Source organism: Lutra lutra, chromosome 4, assembly GCF_902655055.1.
Source record: "Lutra lutra chromosome 4, mLutLut1.2, whole genome shotgun sequence".
Taxonomy (NCBI): domain Eukaryota; kingdom Metazoa; phylum Chordata; class Mammalia; order Carnivora; family Mustelidae; genus Lutra; species Lutra lutra.
The window spans coordinates 23,075,618-23,092,324 of record NC_062281.1 but is presented as its reverse complement, the minus strand read 5'-3'; the positions used below and the strand labels follow the sequence as shown (position 1 = coordinate 23,092,324).

The 16,707-nt window shown below is 37.4% G+C and overlaps 1 protein-coding gene across 1 annotated transcript in view; it reads right to left on the bottom strand.

The window, feature by feature from the left end:
* Positions 1–16,707, bottom strand: part of EIF3H (eukaryotic translation initiation factor 3 subunit H) — a 105,871-nt gene that overhangs the window by 75,162 nt on the left and 14,002 nt on the right. The window contains exon 2 of the mRNA XM_047725815.1: positions 1,594–1,750. Coding sequence (XP_047581771.1) covers positions 1,594–1,750 — 157 coding nt within the window. The remainder of the gene's footprint in view (positions 1–1,593; positions 1,751–16,707) is intronic.

Below are 16,707 nucleotides of genomic sequence, written 5' to 3'. Positions count from 1 at the left end.
TGGTGTAACCTCTATGAAAAACAGTATGACGTTCTTCACAAAATTAAATATATAATTACTATATGATCCAGCAAATCCCATTTCTGGGTGTGTGTGTATATATATATATGTATATCTCCAAGAGAACTGAAAACAGGACCTGGGAGAGATATCTGCAACATTATTCAAAAGAGCCAAGAAATGGAAATAAACTAAATATTTATCAACAGACAAATGGATAAAGTGGTATATATACACCACTGAATATCATTCAGCCTTAAAGAAAGGATATCCTGTCAAATGCTATAACATGGATGAACCTCGAGAACATTAAGCTAAACTAAGTGAAATAACCCAGTCTCTAAAAAGACAAATATTGCATGATTTCACTTTTATGAAGTATTTAAAGGAGTCAAACTTTTAGAAACAGAAAGCAGATGGGACACCTGGCTGGCTCAGTCAGTGGAGCGTGTGATTCTTGATCTCAGAGTCATGGGTTCTGAATTCTATACTTTGGGTATAGAGATTACTTAAATATAAAATCTTTTAAAAAAACAAAAAAGAAGGAAGGAAGCAAGCAAGTAAATAAGCAGAATGGTGGTAGCCAGAGGCTGGCAAGGGAGAAAAGAGGAGGAATTGGTCAAAGGATGTAGAGTTTCAGTTTTTTCAAGATGAAAAAGTTCTAGAGATCTGTTCCAGAACAACCTGCGTACAGTTAACACTCTATACCTTACACTCAAAAATGGTTTAGGATGGTAAATTATACTACTTGTTTTTACCATAATAAAAAAACGTTATACAGAAAATGACCCTGCAGTGTTCAGACAAGTGGGAAATTATTTTTAACTAGATTTTTTTTTTAAAATCTCTCAAGTTATTGACCTTAGCCTTTGGTATGAACTTTAACTAGTAATGGCCTTTGCTAACAAAGCAATTATACCTACAGTGCGCCACACACATGCACGTACACACACAAAGACCTCCTGAAATTCTCAATTCTGAAATCGATAGTTAAACTCATCTTCTTAAAAGTCAAATCAAAATACTACAGAAGAAAATGAATGCTGGACACATAATGCTGATCCCTAACCTTCACAGTGTAAGTTATTTGACAGCTGGTTTCATCATGCGAAAGTTAAGCACAGCTCCTATCCAAATTACTAAAATCAGAATCTCAAATTCCAAGTAAGGCCAAACTAATGAAGTTTTTTTATATAAATCTTCATTTCAAAAAAATGTGCTAATTTTTTCAAGAAACTCAGTAATCAAGTGAACTAGGCTGGCCTGACTCTCAATAAGAGATAATCAAAGGTTATGGTAAGAACTATATTAAAAACCGTTTATGGGGGCGGCGCCCAGGTATTTCAGTCTAATAACCGTCCAACTCTTGATTTCGGTTCAGGTTGTCGTTCTCAGGGTCGCGGGATCAAACCCAACACTGGGCTCTGCATCTGGCACAGAGTCTGCTTCAGACTCTCTTACTCCTCCCCCGTGTGCCTCTGCTCACTCGCATGCATTCTCTCCCTCTCCAAAATAAAAATAAATAAAATATCTCCAAAAACAAATTAAAAATTTTGTATGCATTGCAAAGACACATGAAAGGAGTACCCTTACCTTCATCAAAGTCAGCATCATCTTCTGTGTGTTGTGGGAAAGGAAAGCAGTTGGTAATTTCAAGACGATCTTCTACAACCAAGCCCAAAAGCACTCCTTGAACCACTTCAGTTCCTTGTCCTTCTTCCTGATAATGTTTTATTATTTTTAATACCACCTAAAAGAAAATAACAGAAGTGAACTTAACCATCCTTACAGTTTATATTTCAAAGGAAAAAATGAACCATACTATGGGTTTGCAAAAATCACAAAATTATGTAACAGAACTAAGTTTCTTATGAATCAATTCCTTTACTCTGATACAAATAATAAAACTCACATAATCTAAATGTATATCTGTAACTTCTGGTGTTTGAAGACATGTCAAAAATGTCCACGTACAGCACTCATGACCTTCAGGTCAAGGCTTCCAAAAGGTCTGGCATCCAGGAGCTCCTTCAAACAGTATTACCTCAATCCAAAGTTATTACAGAGGAAGTGCTCCTATTAGTGTCTGTTAACAGCATCATAATTTCCTGACAGAGATGATAAAACCATCAATAACACACAGAGATAAAAAACTCAATTACCTGAAAACCTGAAAGCAGACTGTTCCCTTGACAATTTCTCAATACCTCAACATGGTTCCTGAACAGAGTATCTCATTATTTCAAAGAAGCAACAATGGGAACGTTTCGGTAACAAAGAAAACAAAACAAAGACTCTAGCACCACCTGATTTTCCTCAACCAAGATACACCACATAACCCCTAATGGAAAACTGGCTCTTACATTACTCTGTCCTTTAACATTTCCATAAAGATAAAGTGGTAACACTCTAAGGTTGGAATACTTTAAAAGTTCACAATACCAATAATCATTAGTTATAACTCCTAGAAAATAAGGTTTTTAATATTAAGTGCTTTGAATGGCACTTGGCACACAGTATTTAGTAACAGTAGTAGTAACAGTATTTAGTATAAACACATGGCCTGAAGACTAAAGGGCAACACAATCTAAAATACAGTAAGTCCTCAGAAGGAAAAATAAGTCTAACAAAAAAATGCTAATTAGTATTTCTTGATTAGTGTTTTACTTGAAACACATTTTGACAAAAATTAATCATCAATAACTAGTTAACTAAAAGGTTACAATCAGTGAACATTATGTGCTAGGCAACATTCTAATTATTTCATGTGTATCATCCAATCATGTAATTCTGAGAACTATGTTAAGAGAAAGGAATATAATCATTCTACAAGTAAGACAACGAAAACAGTGGGACACCTGGGTGACACAGTCAGCTGAGCATCCCCTCTTGGTTTTAGCTCAGGTTGAGATCTCGGGCTCATGGGATTAAGCCCCATATGTGGCTCCATGTTCAGCGAGGAGTCAGCTTAAGACTGTATCTCTAACCCGCCCTTTGCCCCTCCCCTCTCTCACTTTTCTAAAATAAATATTTTTTTAACTTCACTTTCTATTTATTTTTTATTAACATACAATGTACTATTTGATTCAGGGGTACAAGTCTGTGATTCACGAGTCTTACACAATTCACAGCACTCACCATAGCACATCCCTCCCCAAATCCATCACCCCGCCACCACATCTCACCCAGCCCCCTCCCCTCCAGCAACCCTCAGTTTGTTTCCTGAGATTGAGTCTGTTATGGTTTATCTCCCTCTCTGGTTTCATCTTGTTTCATTTTTCCCTCCCTTCCCCTATGATGCTCTGTCTTGTTTCTCAAATTCCTCACAGAGAGATCATAAGATAATTGTCTTTCTCTGACTTATTTTGCTTAACATAATACCCTCTAGTTCCATTCACATCGTTGCAAATGGCAAGATTTCGGGTGTTTTATGGCTGTATAATATTCCTGTGTGTGTGCGTGTGTGTGTGTGTGTGTGAGAGAGAGAGAGAGAGAGAGAGAGAGAGAGAGAGACACATCTTTATCCATTCATCTGATCCATTCATCTGATGATGGACATCTGGGCTCTTTCCATAGTCTGGCTATTGTGGACATTGCTGCTATAAACACGGGGGTGCATGTGCCCTGGTTCAGATTGCTACATTTGCACCTTTAGGGCAAATGCCCAGTAGTGCAATGGCTGGGTTGTAGGATAGCTCAATTTTCAATTTTCTGAGGAACCTCCATACGTTTTCCAGAGTGGCTGCACCAGCTTGCATTCCCACCAGCAGTGTAGGAGGGTTCCCCTTTCTCCACATCCTCTCCAACACCTGTCGCTTCCTGATTGGCAAATTTCAGCCATTCCGACTGGTGTGAGATGGTATCTCACTGTAGTTTTGATTTGTATTTCCCTGATACTGAGTGATGTTGAGCACTTTTTCATGCATCTGTTGGCCCTTTCAATGTCTTCTTTGCAGAAAGGTCTGTTCATATTTTCTGCCCATTTCTTGATCACATTATGTGTTCTTTGGATGTTGAGTTTGATAAGTTCTTTACAGATTTTGGATACTAGTCCTTTATCTGATATGTCATTTGCAAATACCTTTTTCTATTCTGTTTTATCTTGGTTTTCTTGTTTCCTATGCTGTGCAAAAGCTTTTGATCTTCATGAAATCCCAATAGTACATTTATGCCCTTACTTCCCTTGCCTTGGCGATATTTCTAGGAAGAAGTTGCTGCAACTGAGGTTGAAGAGGTTGTTGCCTGTGTTTTCCTCAAATTTTGATGGACTCCTGTCAAACACTGAGGTCTTTCATCCATTTTGAGTCTATTTTGTGTATGTGGTGTAAGGAAATGGTCCAGTTTCATTCTTCTGCATGTAGCTGTCCAATTTTCACACCACCATTTGTTGAAGAGACTGTCTTTTTTCCATTGGACATTCTTTCCTGCTTTGTCAAAGATTAGTTGACCATAGAGTTGAGGGTCCATTTCTGGGCTCTCTATTCTGTTCCATTGATCTTTCCATCTGTTTTTGTGCCAGTACCATACTGTCTTGATGATTACAGCTTTGTAACAGAGCTTGATGTCTGGATTGTGATCCCGCCAATTCTGGTTTTCTTATTCAGCATTCCTCTGGGTATTTGGGGTCTTTTCTGGTTCCATATGAATTTTAGAATTATTTGTTCCATTTCTTTGAAAAAAGTTGATGGGATTTTGATAGGAATTGCATTAAATGTATAGATTGCCCTAGGCAGCATAGACATTTTCACAATATTTGTCCTTCCAATCCAGTAGCATGGAGTATTTTTCCATTTCTTTGTGTCTTCCTCAATTTCTTTCATGAGTATTCTATAGTTTTCTGGGTATAGATTCTTTGCCTCTTTGGTTCAGTTTATTCCTAGGTATCTTAAGGTTTTGAGTGCAACTGTAAATGGAATCAACTCCTTAATTTCTCTTTCATCTGTCTTCTTGTTGGTGTATAGAAATGCAACTCATTTCTGTGCGTTAATTTTATACCCTGACACTTTAGTAAATTCCTGTATGAGTTCTACCAATTTTCGAGTGGAGTCATTTGGGTGCTCCACATAAAGTATCACATCATCTGCAAAGAGTAAGAGTTTGACTTCTTTGCCGATTAGGGTGACTTTTATTGCTTTTTGTTGTCTGACTGCTGAGGCTAGGACTTCCAGTACTATGTTGTATAACAGTGGTGATAGTGGACATCCCTGCCAAGTTCCTGAACTTAGGGGAAAAGCTCTCAGTTTTTCCCCATTGAGGATGATATTTGCTGTGGGTTTTTCATAGATGGTTTTGATGATACTGAGGTATGTACCTTCTATCCCTACACTGTGAAGAGTTTCGATCAAGAAAGGATGCTGGGGACGCCTGGGTGGCTCAGTTGGTTAAGCAGCTGCCTTCCGCTCAGGTCATGATCCCAGTGTCCTGGGATCGAGTCCCACATCGGGCTCCTTGCTTGGTGGGGAGCCTGCTTCTCCCTCTGCCTCTGCCTGCTATTCTGTCTGCCTGTGCTCGCTCGCTCTCCTCTCTCTCTGACAAATAAATAAAATCTTAAAAAAAAAAAAAAAAAAAGGATGCTGTACTTTGTCCAATGCTCTCTCAGTATCTACTGAGAGTATCATATGGTTCTTATCCTTTTTTTTACTAATGTATCACATTAATTGATTTGCCGATGTTGAACCAACCTTGAACCAACCTTGCTGCCCAGGAATAAATCCCACTTGGTTGTGGTGAATAATCCTTTTTATGTACTGTTGGAACCTTTTGGCTAGTGTTTTGGTGAGAATTTTTGCATCCATGTTCATCAGAGATATTGCTCAGTAATCTTCCTCAGTCTTTGTCTGGTTTTGGAATCAAGGTAATGCTAGCCTCATAAAATGATTTTGGAAGTTTTCCTTCCATTTCTATTTTTTGGAAACAGTTTCAGGAGAACAGTTATTAATTCTTCTTTAAATGTTTAGCAGAATTCCCCTGGGAACCTGTCTGGCCCTGGGCTCTTGTTTGTTGGGAGATTTTTGATGACTGCTTCAATCTCCTTACTGGTTATGCATCTGTTCAGGTTTTCTATTTCTTCCTGGTTCAGTTTTGGTAGTTTATACATCTCCAGGAATGCAACCATTTCTTCCAGATTGTCAAATTTGCTGGCATATAGTTACTCATAATATGTTCTTATAATTGTATTTCTTTGGTGTTCGTTGTGATCTCTCCTCTTTCATTCACAGTTTTACTAATTTGGGTCCTTTCTCTTTTCTTTTTGTTAAGTCTGGCCAGGAGTTTATCAATCTTCTTAATTCTTTCAAAGATCCAGCTCCTAGTTTCATCGATCTGTTCACTGTTCTTTTGGTTTCTATTTCACTGATTTCTGCTCTGTTCTTTATTTCTCTTCTCCTACTAGGTTTAAGCTTTATTTGCTGTTCTTTCTCCACCTCCTTTAGGTGTAGGGTTAGGTTGTGTATTTGAGATCTTTCATGTTTCTTGAGAAAAGCTCATATTGCTATATACTTTCCTCTTAGAACCGCCCTTGCTGCATTGCAAATATTTTGAACAGTTGTGTTTCATTTTCATTTGTTTCCATGAATTTTTTAATTCTTCTTTAATTCCCTGGTTGACCCATGCATTCTTTAGTAGGATGCTCTTTAGCTTCCATGTATTTGGAGCTCTTTCCAACTTTCCTGTTGGGGTTGAGTTCTAGTTTCAAAGCACTATTATCTGAAAATATGCAGGGAATGATCCCAATCTTTTGGTACCAGTTGAGACCTGATTTGTGACCCAGGATGGGATCTATTCTGGAGAATGTTCCATCTGCACTAGAGAAGAATGCGTATTCTGTTGCTTTGGGATGGGATGTTCTGAATTTATCTGCGATGTCCATTTGGTCCAGTGTGTCATTTAAAGCCTTTATTTCCTTGTTGATCTTTGGCTTAGATGATCTGTCCATTTCAGTGATGGGGGTGTTAAAGTCCCCTACCGTTATTGTATATTTGTGGATGTGTTACTTTGATTTTGTTACTAATTGGTTTATATAATTGGCTACTCCCATGTTAGGGGATAGATATTTAAGACTGTTGTTCTTCTTGTTGGACATACCCTTTAAGTATGATATAGTGTCCTTCCTCATCTCTTATTAAAGTCTTTGGCTTAAAATCTAATTTATCTCATATAAGGATTGCCACCCCAGCTTTCTTCTGATGTCCATTAGCATGGTAAATCGTTTTCTACCCCCTCACTTTGAATCTGGAGGTGTCTCTGGGTCAAATGAGTCTCTTGAAGACATTAAGACTTGTGTGTTTTCGGGGTGCCTGGGTGGCTCAGCAGGTTAAAGCCTCTGCCTTTGGTTCAGGTCATGATCCCAGGGTCCTGGGATTGAGCCCCACATTGGGCTCTCCGGTCACCAGGGAGCCTGCTTCCCTTCCTCTGTCTCTGCCTGCCTCTCTGCCTACTTGTGATCTCTCTCTGTCAAATAAATAAAATATTAAAAAAAAAAAAAAAGACTTGTGAGTTTTACTACTAGATGATGGGGTACTAAACTATTTTTATTGACTGGGGGGGGGTTCTCTGTGCCTCCTGGATTTTTATGCCTGTGTCCTTCCCCAAATTAGGGAAGTTCTCTGCTGTAATTTGCTCCAATATACCTGCTTGAACTTCTGATATTTCTGGTGATAAACTACATTATACTAGGTATCTTCAGGTCAGTAAATACTGTATGATTCCATTCATATGCAATTTTAGAAAATAAAAGAAATCAGACTAGTGGTTGCCTAGAGTCAGGAGTAGAGGGGAACAAGGAAACTTTCGTGGGTGGTGGAATTTTTCTATATCTTAACATGGTGGTGGTTACACCTGCAAAAATACTATGCTTTGTTTTAGTGTCCCGCCTGATCACATTCTTTTTTTTTTAATTTTTTTCTTCCTTTTTTCAACCAACTTCTTATCAATTCCTTTTATAAAATCTTTTTTGGTTTTCATCTTTATAAACAAATCTTTAAAAACAAAACAAAAGCAGAGAGAAAGTAAACAGCTAAAGGTCACACAACCAGGAAGTAGAAGAGCCAAGATTTAAACCAAGTCACGTTCCAAAGCTGTGTGAATATTTTAACTTTAATAACAAGGAAATTGATTTTCACATTAATAATTCAATAAATAATTAAAACAATTAGTTGCAGACTTCATGATAAATAGACCCCAAAAAGACTTCAAACAAGTAAGATCCAGACCTGTTAAGGACAGCACGCAGTTAGCAGGGAAAAGACCTTCATATGGAAGAAAACCAACCAATTAAGACCTTCAGCACTGTGAAATGTACGAAGTGCACCATCTTATAATACATCCTTATATAAAAGACCTTTCCACTTTTGAAAAGCACAAAATTAACCTTAAGAGTCATGCGGGTAAGAGTTCCAGCTCCAACATTTACTAGCTATGTCCCTAGGGAAGCTATTTGTTCTTCCTAAGTCTTTGATTTCTAATTTGCATCATGGAGTTATTCCAAAGCAATACCAATACTATTAGATATGAGACAATGTATGTTAAATACTTCACATAGGGTCTGACATGTAATATTGTTCAATAAAATATTACTGATTATTAAAAGCAGAACTATTTAACTCTTATTCAACTTATCTCTCTGCAAAGGGCAATTACTGCACATTTAAAAAAGAAACATGGGTGACTTAGAAGGGATAAACAGAACTAATTAAAAGTCGTTACAAACACACCTACCAGCTTGTCTAAGTTGCCTAGGTTCCTAGACACTTAACCCTTTAATGAAATCACTAAGCCATGTTGAAATCAAAGTAAATGAGATCCTAAAGGACAGAGGAGCTTAATGTAGACCTTCAGACAAACTCTAGAACTAATTTCTCAACAGCAGGTGCTTACGTGTGCAAAAAGAAGTGATGACTAGGACCCAGGAGTTTCACAAAGAAGCCAGGCCAAAATAACCTCATTTCCTTTTACAAAGAAAACTGAATTAAAAAAAAAAAAATTATATTTAAAAATGAGTTATTACAGTACAAAAGTAACTTCTAATGAAATGCTGTCTTAACTCTAAAAAAAAAAGAATTGTAAAGGGCTGGGGGGTAGGAGCGCAATGTAACCAAACAGCCCAGCAGCTTGACCTGCCTGGCCAAAGCATCAGGGCAACTTCATAGAGCATCAACAGAAGCACCGTGCTCCAAGTCAGAGAAATTACCGTCTCACTCTTTTCAGCATCACTGACCTGTTCTTTTCAGTTCTCTGGGAATGACCAGAGAGAAAATTTACAGGAATAGTATCCAACTGAGAGATGGGAGAATCATGGTGATTTAACCATCTACTAGAAACAATCAACATAAGTAAGTATACAAAGAAAGGGATAATGCTAAGAGAGAAAGCTTAAAACCCCGTGATGACAACTAGTTCAATGAATTCAAAGCTCTCTCTAGAGTAAAGACCACCAGGAAGCACACTTTCTAAAAAGTGAGGCACTAGAGGATGTGCCTTACTTTGAAAGGCAAACTAAGGACTACAGGTGTAGTCTCAGGAAAGAAGGCTTAAATTTTATGGATAAATTCTCTCTAGCATTTAAGGCTGCCCAAAATAAAAAGACTTTAGTGATCACTAAAATAATTTTCCAACATTTACAATCTTGCCATTATAATATAGTCTGATAAAGCATCCAAAAATATGAAAAAAAAAATTATCAAAACCAAGCTAACTCATTCTTCAGTTTGATATCTTATGACCTTATTTCCTACATACATACTAAAATCTCAATTCTTTTGCTCAAAAAGTAAAGTAATGGGCTTGCAATTCAAGCTTGAAAGATGTCAAAAGAAAATTCCCGATCAGAAGTAACAAATTCACACGCAAGCTTTTGCTATCTTACAGAAATAACTAAGAATTTATAAATAAAAACATTCCACGGATGTTTTATATTTACAAGACAAAAATCCATGTTCTGCTCATGGTCTCCTCTCTTAAACATTCTCCTAGAAAGGAAGAGATGTGTTATTCATATCTCCAATACCCAACACAGGTCCTGGCACTTAAAAGACACTCAGAATCTACCTGTCGAAGGAGTAAACATTAAACATTTATGGATCACTTACATCAAGCACTCCACAGTGACTTACACGCAATGACTCGTTCAATCCCACAAATACATTAAATGAGAAATTTTCCTCATTTATTTGCCAGAAGAGGAAACAATCTGACACAGAATTATTTTTTTTTAATATTTTATTTATTTATTTGATAGAGATCACAAGTAGGCAGAGAGGCAGGCAGAGAGAGAGGAGGAAGCAGGCTCCCCGCTGAGCAGCGAGCCCGATGCGGGGCTCGATCCCAGGACCCTGGGATCATGACCTGAGCCAAAGGCAGAGGCTTTAACCCACTGAGCCACCCAGGCGCCCCTGACACAGCATTATTAAATGAGGGAGGTGAGATATGACTTTGGACTTCAAGGTACTTGTAATTACTTCAAAATAACTGAGTAACTTTGTAATAACATGGCTGAAACAGAAAGAATACAAGGGCAACAGCTCTGGAAGAAGGCACTGTAGCTAGGCTACAGAAGCAAGGTTTCATGCATGAAGTAGAAAAGTTCAATGTAAGGTTACAGGGTCCGGCAGCAAAAGACACTAAGGGGATGGTACTAGAGGTCAAAATTTTTGTGCCCTGAATCACCAGAATCAAGTAGCATCAATAGGAAACTGCCACTAGTTGCTACAATGCAATACAGCTTCTAGTCTTGACCAGCACTATTCGCACAGGCCACAAGATGGGAATGTTCTGCCACAAAAGTCCTGTTTCAGTCAAGCTCATCCCCTTTCATTTTCTCTCCCTCTAACCATATGCCTCTGTCCCTAAAACAGTGCTGATATATTTTTAATTAATCCTGTTTATTTACGTCATGCTTCCTCTTACTTTTAAAAAGACATACATGGGGATGCGTGGGTGGCTCGACAGTTGGTTAAGCGGCCACCTTCGGCTCAGGTCATGATCCCAGTGTCCTGGGATGGAGTCCCACATTGGGGGGGGGGGGGTCGTCCTTGCTCAGCAGGGAGCCTGCTTCTCCCTCTGCCTCTGCCTGCCACTCTGTCTGCCTGTGCTCACTCTTTCTGACAAATAAATAAATAAAATCTTAAAAAAAAAAAAAGACATACATGAAGCTTAATAGTCTCCAAAACAAAAACATACTCCTGTATTTTGTTTATAAGTGTCACAAGTGATTCCACATGCTCAAGAGCTCTACATCACTTGTTCTCAGCTTATAAAAATGGCCTGCAGAGCTTTTTTTTTTTTTTTTAAAGATTATATTTCTTTATTTGACAGAGATCACAAGTAGGCAGAGAGGCAGGCAGAGAGAGAGAGGAGGAAGCAGGCTCCCCGCTGGGCAGAGAGCCTGATTCAGGGCTCGATCCCAGGACTCTGGGATCTTGACCTGAGCTGAAGGCAGAGGCTTTAACCCTCTGAGCCACTCAGGTGCCCCCTGCAGAGCTTTTTTAAATAAATGAAGAGAGGTCTTCAACCTGGCTACATATTAGAGCCATCAGTGTTTAAAAAAAAAAAAACAAAAGGAAAAACAAACAAAAAAATCCAGCTCTGAAATTCAGAGTTAATTGATCTGGGCTACGAATCCTATATTGGTCTTGGTGGGCATTTTATTTCTTTTCATTTTCGTTTCAGATTTTCCAGGTGATTCTAACATCCTACTTCATTCTAACTTTTAATAAGTAAGTATGGACCAGCCTTACTTTTTCTGTTTTAACTCCCCAGAGGACTACAGTGCACATAATTGGTTAAAACTAAGTTTCCTTTCCTCTGTTTTACAACTCCCTGCGTTGATGAAAAGTGAGTACACTGAGAAACACAGACCCAAAAAGTGAACATTTTATTTAGCATAAATGTCACCCCCTAATAAGAGGAACTCAAACCCTATTTGGAAGAATCTCTAGAGCATAGAGGTGAGAGGGAAAGTAATGCCAGCAATCCACCTGAGAAGCATCGTGTTCTTTAAGACTTAGGCTTCATAGCTTGACCCTATATTTAAGACTGCTTACAAACACTGACCAGGTTTGTTTATCCTATAAATCATGGGTAAATAATGATTTTCCTACATATTACGCCTAAAGGAGGGAAACAAACTGGCCAGTAGAAACCTAAATTACCAAATTCTTCCAAACAATGCCCCCTGAACCGTGTCATACTCAGGGTCTGAGTGTTTATTAACATAGTTGATTTGCCCTGCACAGTCAGAATTGGTCTCTGAATAGATCAACTACCTCTAAAACAGTCTCCCAGCTTTCTGAGGTTTGCACACTCTCAAGTTGGGTGGATCTTAGTAAAGAATAGTAAACATATGTCTGGTCTGCTGAATTACCCTAGGGGAACCACTTTTTCTACTACTGCTTATTATTCGGTGCAATTTGAAAGAGCAAAGCAGACCATTTTCTAATCTTTAATGAACACAATGCCATTTTTTAAAAGTGACTTTTTACAAAATGAAAACCTAACCCTGACCAAAAGGCTAATAAACGCAACACAGTATTTTAACTTCAAAGACACAAAGTACTCTCAATACTACGGGACTATTGAACAACAACCTAAAATACCCAAATAAATTAATTAGACCAGAAGTCAACAAACCTAAAATTTCAGTTAATAAGCAGGATGAATAAAATGTTCCATCCCCCTTAAAATGGAACATTTAGCAGAATCTCTAAGACCTCTCTATCAAAAACCTATCAAAAACTTTTAACTCCATACAAGGGAACAATTAAAATCTGACCAAAACAAAGATTACGTGGTCTGATGAATCAGAATAATTTTCTACCAAGTATGATGCCCGCCAAGACCAGTTACTAGAGAAAGATTTGAAAGCTGTGCACAGAATCACCAAAAGTCTGTTATTTTTGGCTTCCTTCCTTCATTAATTCATTCACCTAGGTATGTTTTGAGTGACTTCTACAGACCAGTTACCTCTGACAGGCCTACTGGGAAAATGAAAACTAAAATCAAACACATAGGTCTTTACTTTCATGAGGTTTATATTTTAAAATAGGAAGTCTCAAAAGTTTTTGATCCTGAGACCCTTTTAACACTCTTAAAAATTACTAAGGACCCCCCAAAATTATTATATTGATATTTACATATTAGAAATTCAAATTGAAAAATGTTCAAAATATGTATTCACTTAAAAACAATAACAAATATATTACATACTATCATAAATTAGTTATGAAAAATTATTTTTCAAAATAAAAATCAGGATACAAAAAATGACACTGTTTCACATTTTTAAAAAACATTTACATTTTCAGGGCGCCTGGGTGCCTCAGCTGGTTAAGCACTCTTCAGCTCAGGTCATGATCCCAGAATCCTGGAATCGAGTCCCGCATTGGGCTCCCAGCTCCATGGGGTGTCTGCTTCTCCTTCTGACCTTCTCCCCTCTCATGTTTTCTCTCTCCCTCAAATAAATAAATAAAATATTAAAAAAAAAAATTTAAATCTTAAAAAAATAAAATAAAATTGGGGCGCCTGGGTGGCTCAGAGGGTTGAGCCTCTGCCTTCAGCTCAGGTCATGATCTCAGAGTCCTGGGATTGAGCCCCGCATTGGGCTTCTCTGCTCGGCAGGGAGCCTGCTTCTCTCTCTCTCTCTTCCATCTTCTCTGCCTACTTGTGACCTCCATCGAACAAATAAATAAAATCTTAAAAAAAATAAAATAAAATTAGGCATAGGGTGATTTAAAAAAAAAAATTTATATTTTCAGAAAAATTTTAATCCAGATAGAAGAATAACACTGTGGAGCACCTGGGTGGCTCCAGCAGTTAAGCATCTGCCTTTAGCTCCCAGGTTCCTGCTCATCAGGGAGTCTGCTTCTCCCTCTCCCTCTGTGTTCAAGCACACTCACACGCATGGGCTCTCTCTCTAATAAATAAATCTTACAAAAAAAAAAAAAAAAAAAGAAGAATGACACTTTCACATTTTTCGTGACTCCTATTAATATTTAGTTTAATAAAAGGCAATTGGATTCTCCTATTTGCTTCTACATTCAATCTTTTAATATCACACAGCATGTAGCATCTAGAAACCTCCATTAAACACTCATAAAAAATCAGAGTAAAAATGACAAATAATGTTAAATCTTATTATGAAAATAGTTTTGACCTCAGAGACCCTCTATAAAAGTGCTGGGGATTCTCCCCTTTGTGAACCACTATTCCAGAATGATAGCTAAGAAAGTGAATGAAAATTATAGTGAAGCACACTCTGAAGAAAATAAACAGGGAGGTAACCTTAACTGGCACGACCCAAGAAAGGTCCCTCTCTGAGATGACACCTGAGCAGATGAGTGACGATCAAGCAGTCAGCTTGGGCGAAGAGAATACCTGCCAGCTATGGATTTCCAATTAAAATGCTAATATTTACTTTTCATGAAGTACACAAGTCATACATGAGCAGAACAAAAAGACCTAGAGATGTATGAACACTAGGATGGGAGGAGTACTGGACTTTCACGCTTTTACCAAAAGCGCTGGCATATAAATAATAAATCCAATCTATTCACAGAAATAGTTATGTCTTAAGATACCATAACATTAATTGAAGGTGAGCAATTTCATATAATTTTTGTTGGTGATTTGTGAAATACAATATATCAACAAAATCCTTTCAGGAAATAGTACAATGACTTTTAATCAGAAATATTTTTAATACCAGTGTCAGAGCCAATCTTTACTTGGTAAAATAAGGGCTATGAAGATACAGACAAAATTCCTCTATTAAAACAACTCTAATAAGGTTCAGGGCTAAAAAGTAAACTATTTAAGAAATATATCTGGAATTTTGGGGCCAGCCTTGAAAAATGCCAACTTGAAGTACCTGAATCCCCTCTACTCCGACAGACATTCAGAAATGCTGAATACACTGCATTTCTAAAAAGTTTAAATAACTGATCAAGACAAGGAAACCAGGGGCGCCTGCGTGGCTCAGTGGGTTAAAGCCTCTGCCTTCGGCTCAGGTCATGATCCCAGGGTCCTGGAATTGAGCCCCACATAGGGCTCTCTGCTCAGCAGGGAGCCTGCTTCCCTTCCTCTCCCTCTGCCTGCCTCTCTGCCTACTTGTGATCTCTGTCAAATAAATAAATAAAAATTAAAAAAAAAAAAGACAAGGAAACCAACAACCAGAGTATTAACCTTGAGAGTTAACACGGCAGTACCCAAAAGTACAACAGACCTAGACATAATACCCAAGAGCTAAGAGCTGGATTGCAATCCATTCTCCGTCCTGAATCAAAAGATGGTGTCCTGAACTTCTAAGTCAGGAAAGGGGAAACTGACACCTTTCCAAAAACTTAGAACTCGTGAAAAGTGTTGGTGGAAAGATAGAAAACAGTAAATGCAGCATCTTTTAGTTAAATACAAACTTACTACATCACCCAAGTTCCTATTCCTAGGAATTCAGCAGGAGAAATGAAAATATACCCACACAAATATATGTCCACAATTGCTCATAAAACAGCATTATTCATAGCAGCTAAAAACTGAAAGCAACCCAAAGGCCACCAAACATAGATAAACAAATTGTAGTATGTCCATTCTATCTACTATTTACTACTCAGCAATAAAAAGGAACGAAATACCAGTACAACAGAGGGGAATTTCAAAAACGTTAATACTAACAAAAAGAAATCAAACAAAATGCTACATGCTATATGATTTCACTCATGTGGACTTTTAGAAAAGGCAAAACAAAACTCCAAAGTCTCTGCCTGGGGCCAAGGTAAGGGGGATGATTCTGACTGCAGATCAGCACACTCTACAAGGTGAAGCGACTATTTAACACTTTGATGTGGTGGCAACTGTACAGTTGTTTACAACTACAAAAGATCATCATACGATGCATTTAAAATAGGTGGATTTTCTTCTGTATAAATAATACATTAATTTTTAAAACCTATACGCATTTTTGAAAAGCAGCAGAAACAATTCATATATATAAACCCACAACCAATTTTTCTCAATTCAGAGTTCAAAGATCTCCTAAAATGCTTATAAGGAACTAGGTAAAAACCCACTGCTATATCCCTGCATTATGTATAATATATGTTTTATATAACTATATATAAACTCAAATTTATAATAACTCACATTTATAATAAGACTAGGCAATCAAGAATAAATTAAACTATTGTTTTAGGAGCCATAAGAGTATAACATTTAGAATTTTGCCATTATTTTAAAATATTCTGGAATTTAATGGGATTAACTAGGTATTTTACTGATAATTTCTATATAATTAAAGGCATTTTCCTGGAAGAAAGGTCTGTGGCATTTGTCAGAGTCCCAAAGAGCCACAACACACAAAGGGTTACAGTTTTAAAACTTAATAGTAATAAAAATGTATTACATACATGCAGTTATGATTTTATGTTTGCACGAACAAGAATGGTATGGAAGGACATGTCTTTTATGAATCTTTGTTATTATTTAGTTATAATAAGGATGTATTTGTTTTCAATTCAAAAAATATCAAACGTTAAGAAAAAGTCAAAAGATTTTAAAATCCAGCAATTACAACAATTTACCACATCAAGTTTCGCCAAAAAAACCCCACAAATTTCTTTTTGACAACATCAGTGAGTTGACAAAATGATGGGGACATTATCTTGACTTTAGCATGTTCTTTTAGGTATGTTAAAAAGGGGAGGGTGAATAAGTGGCTTTGAA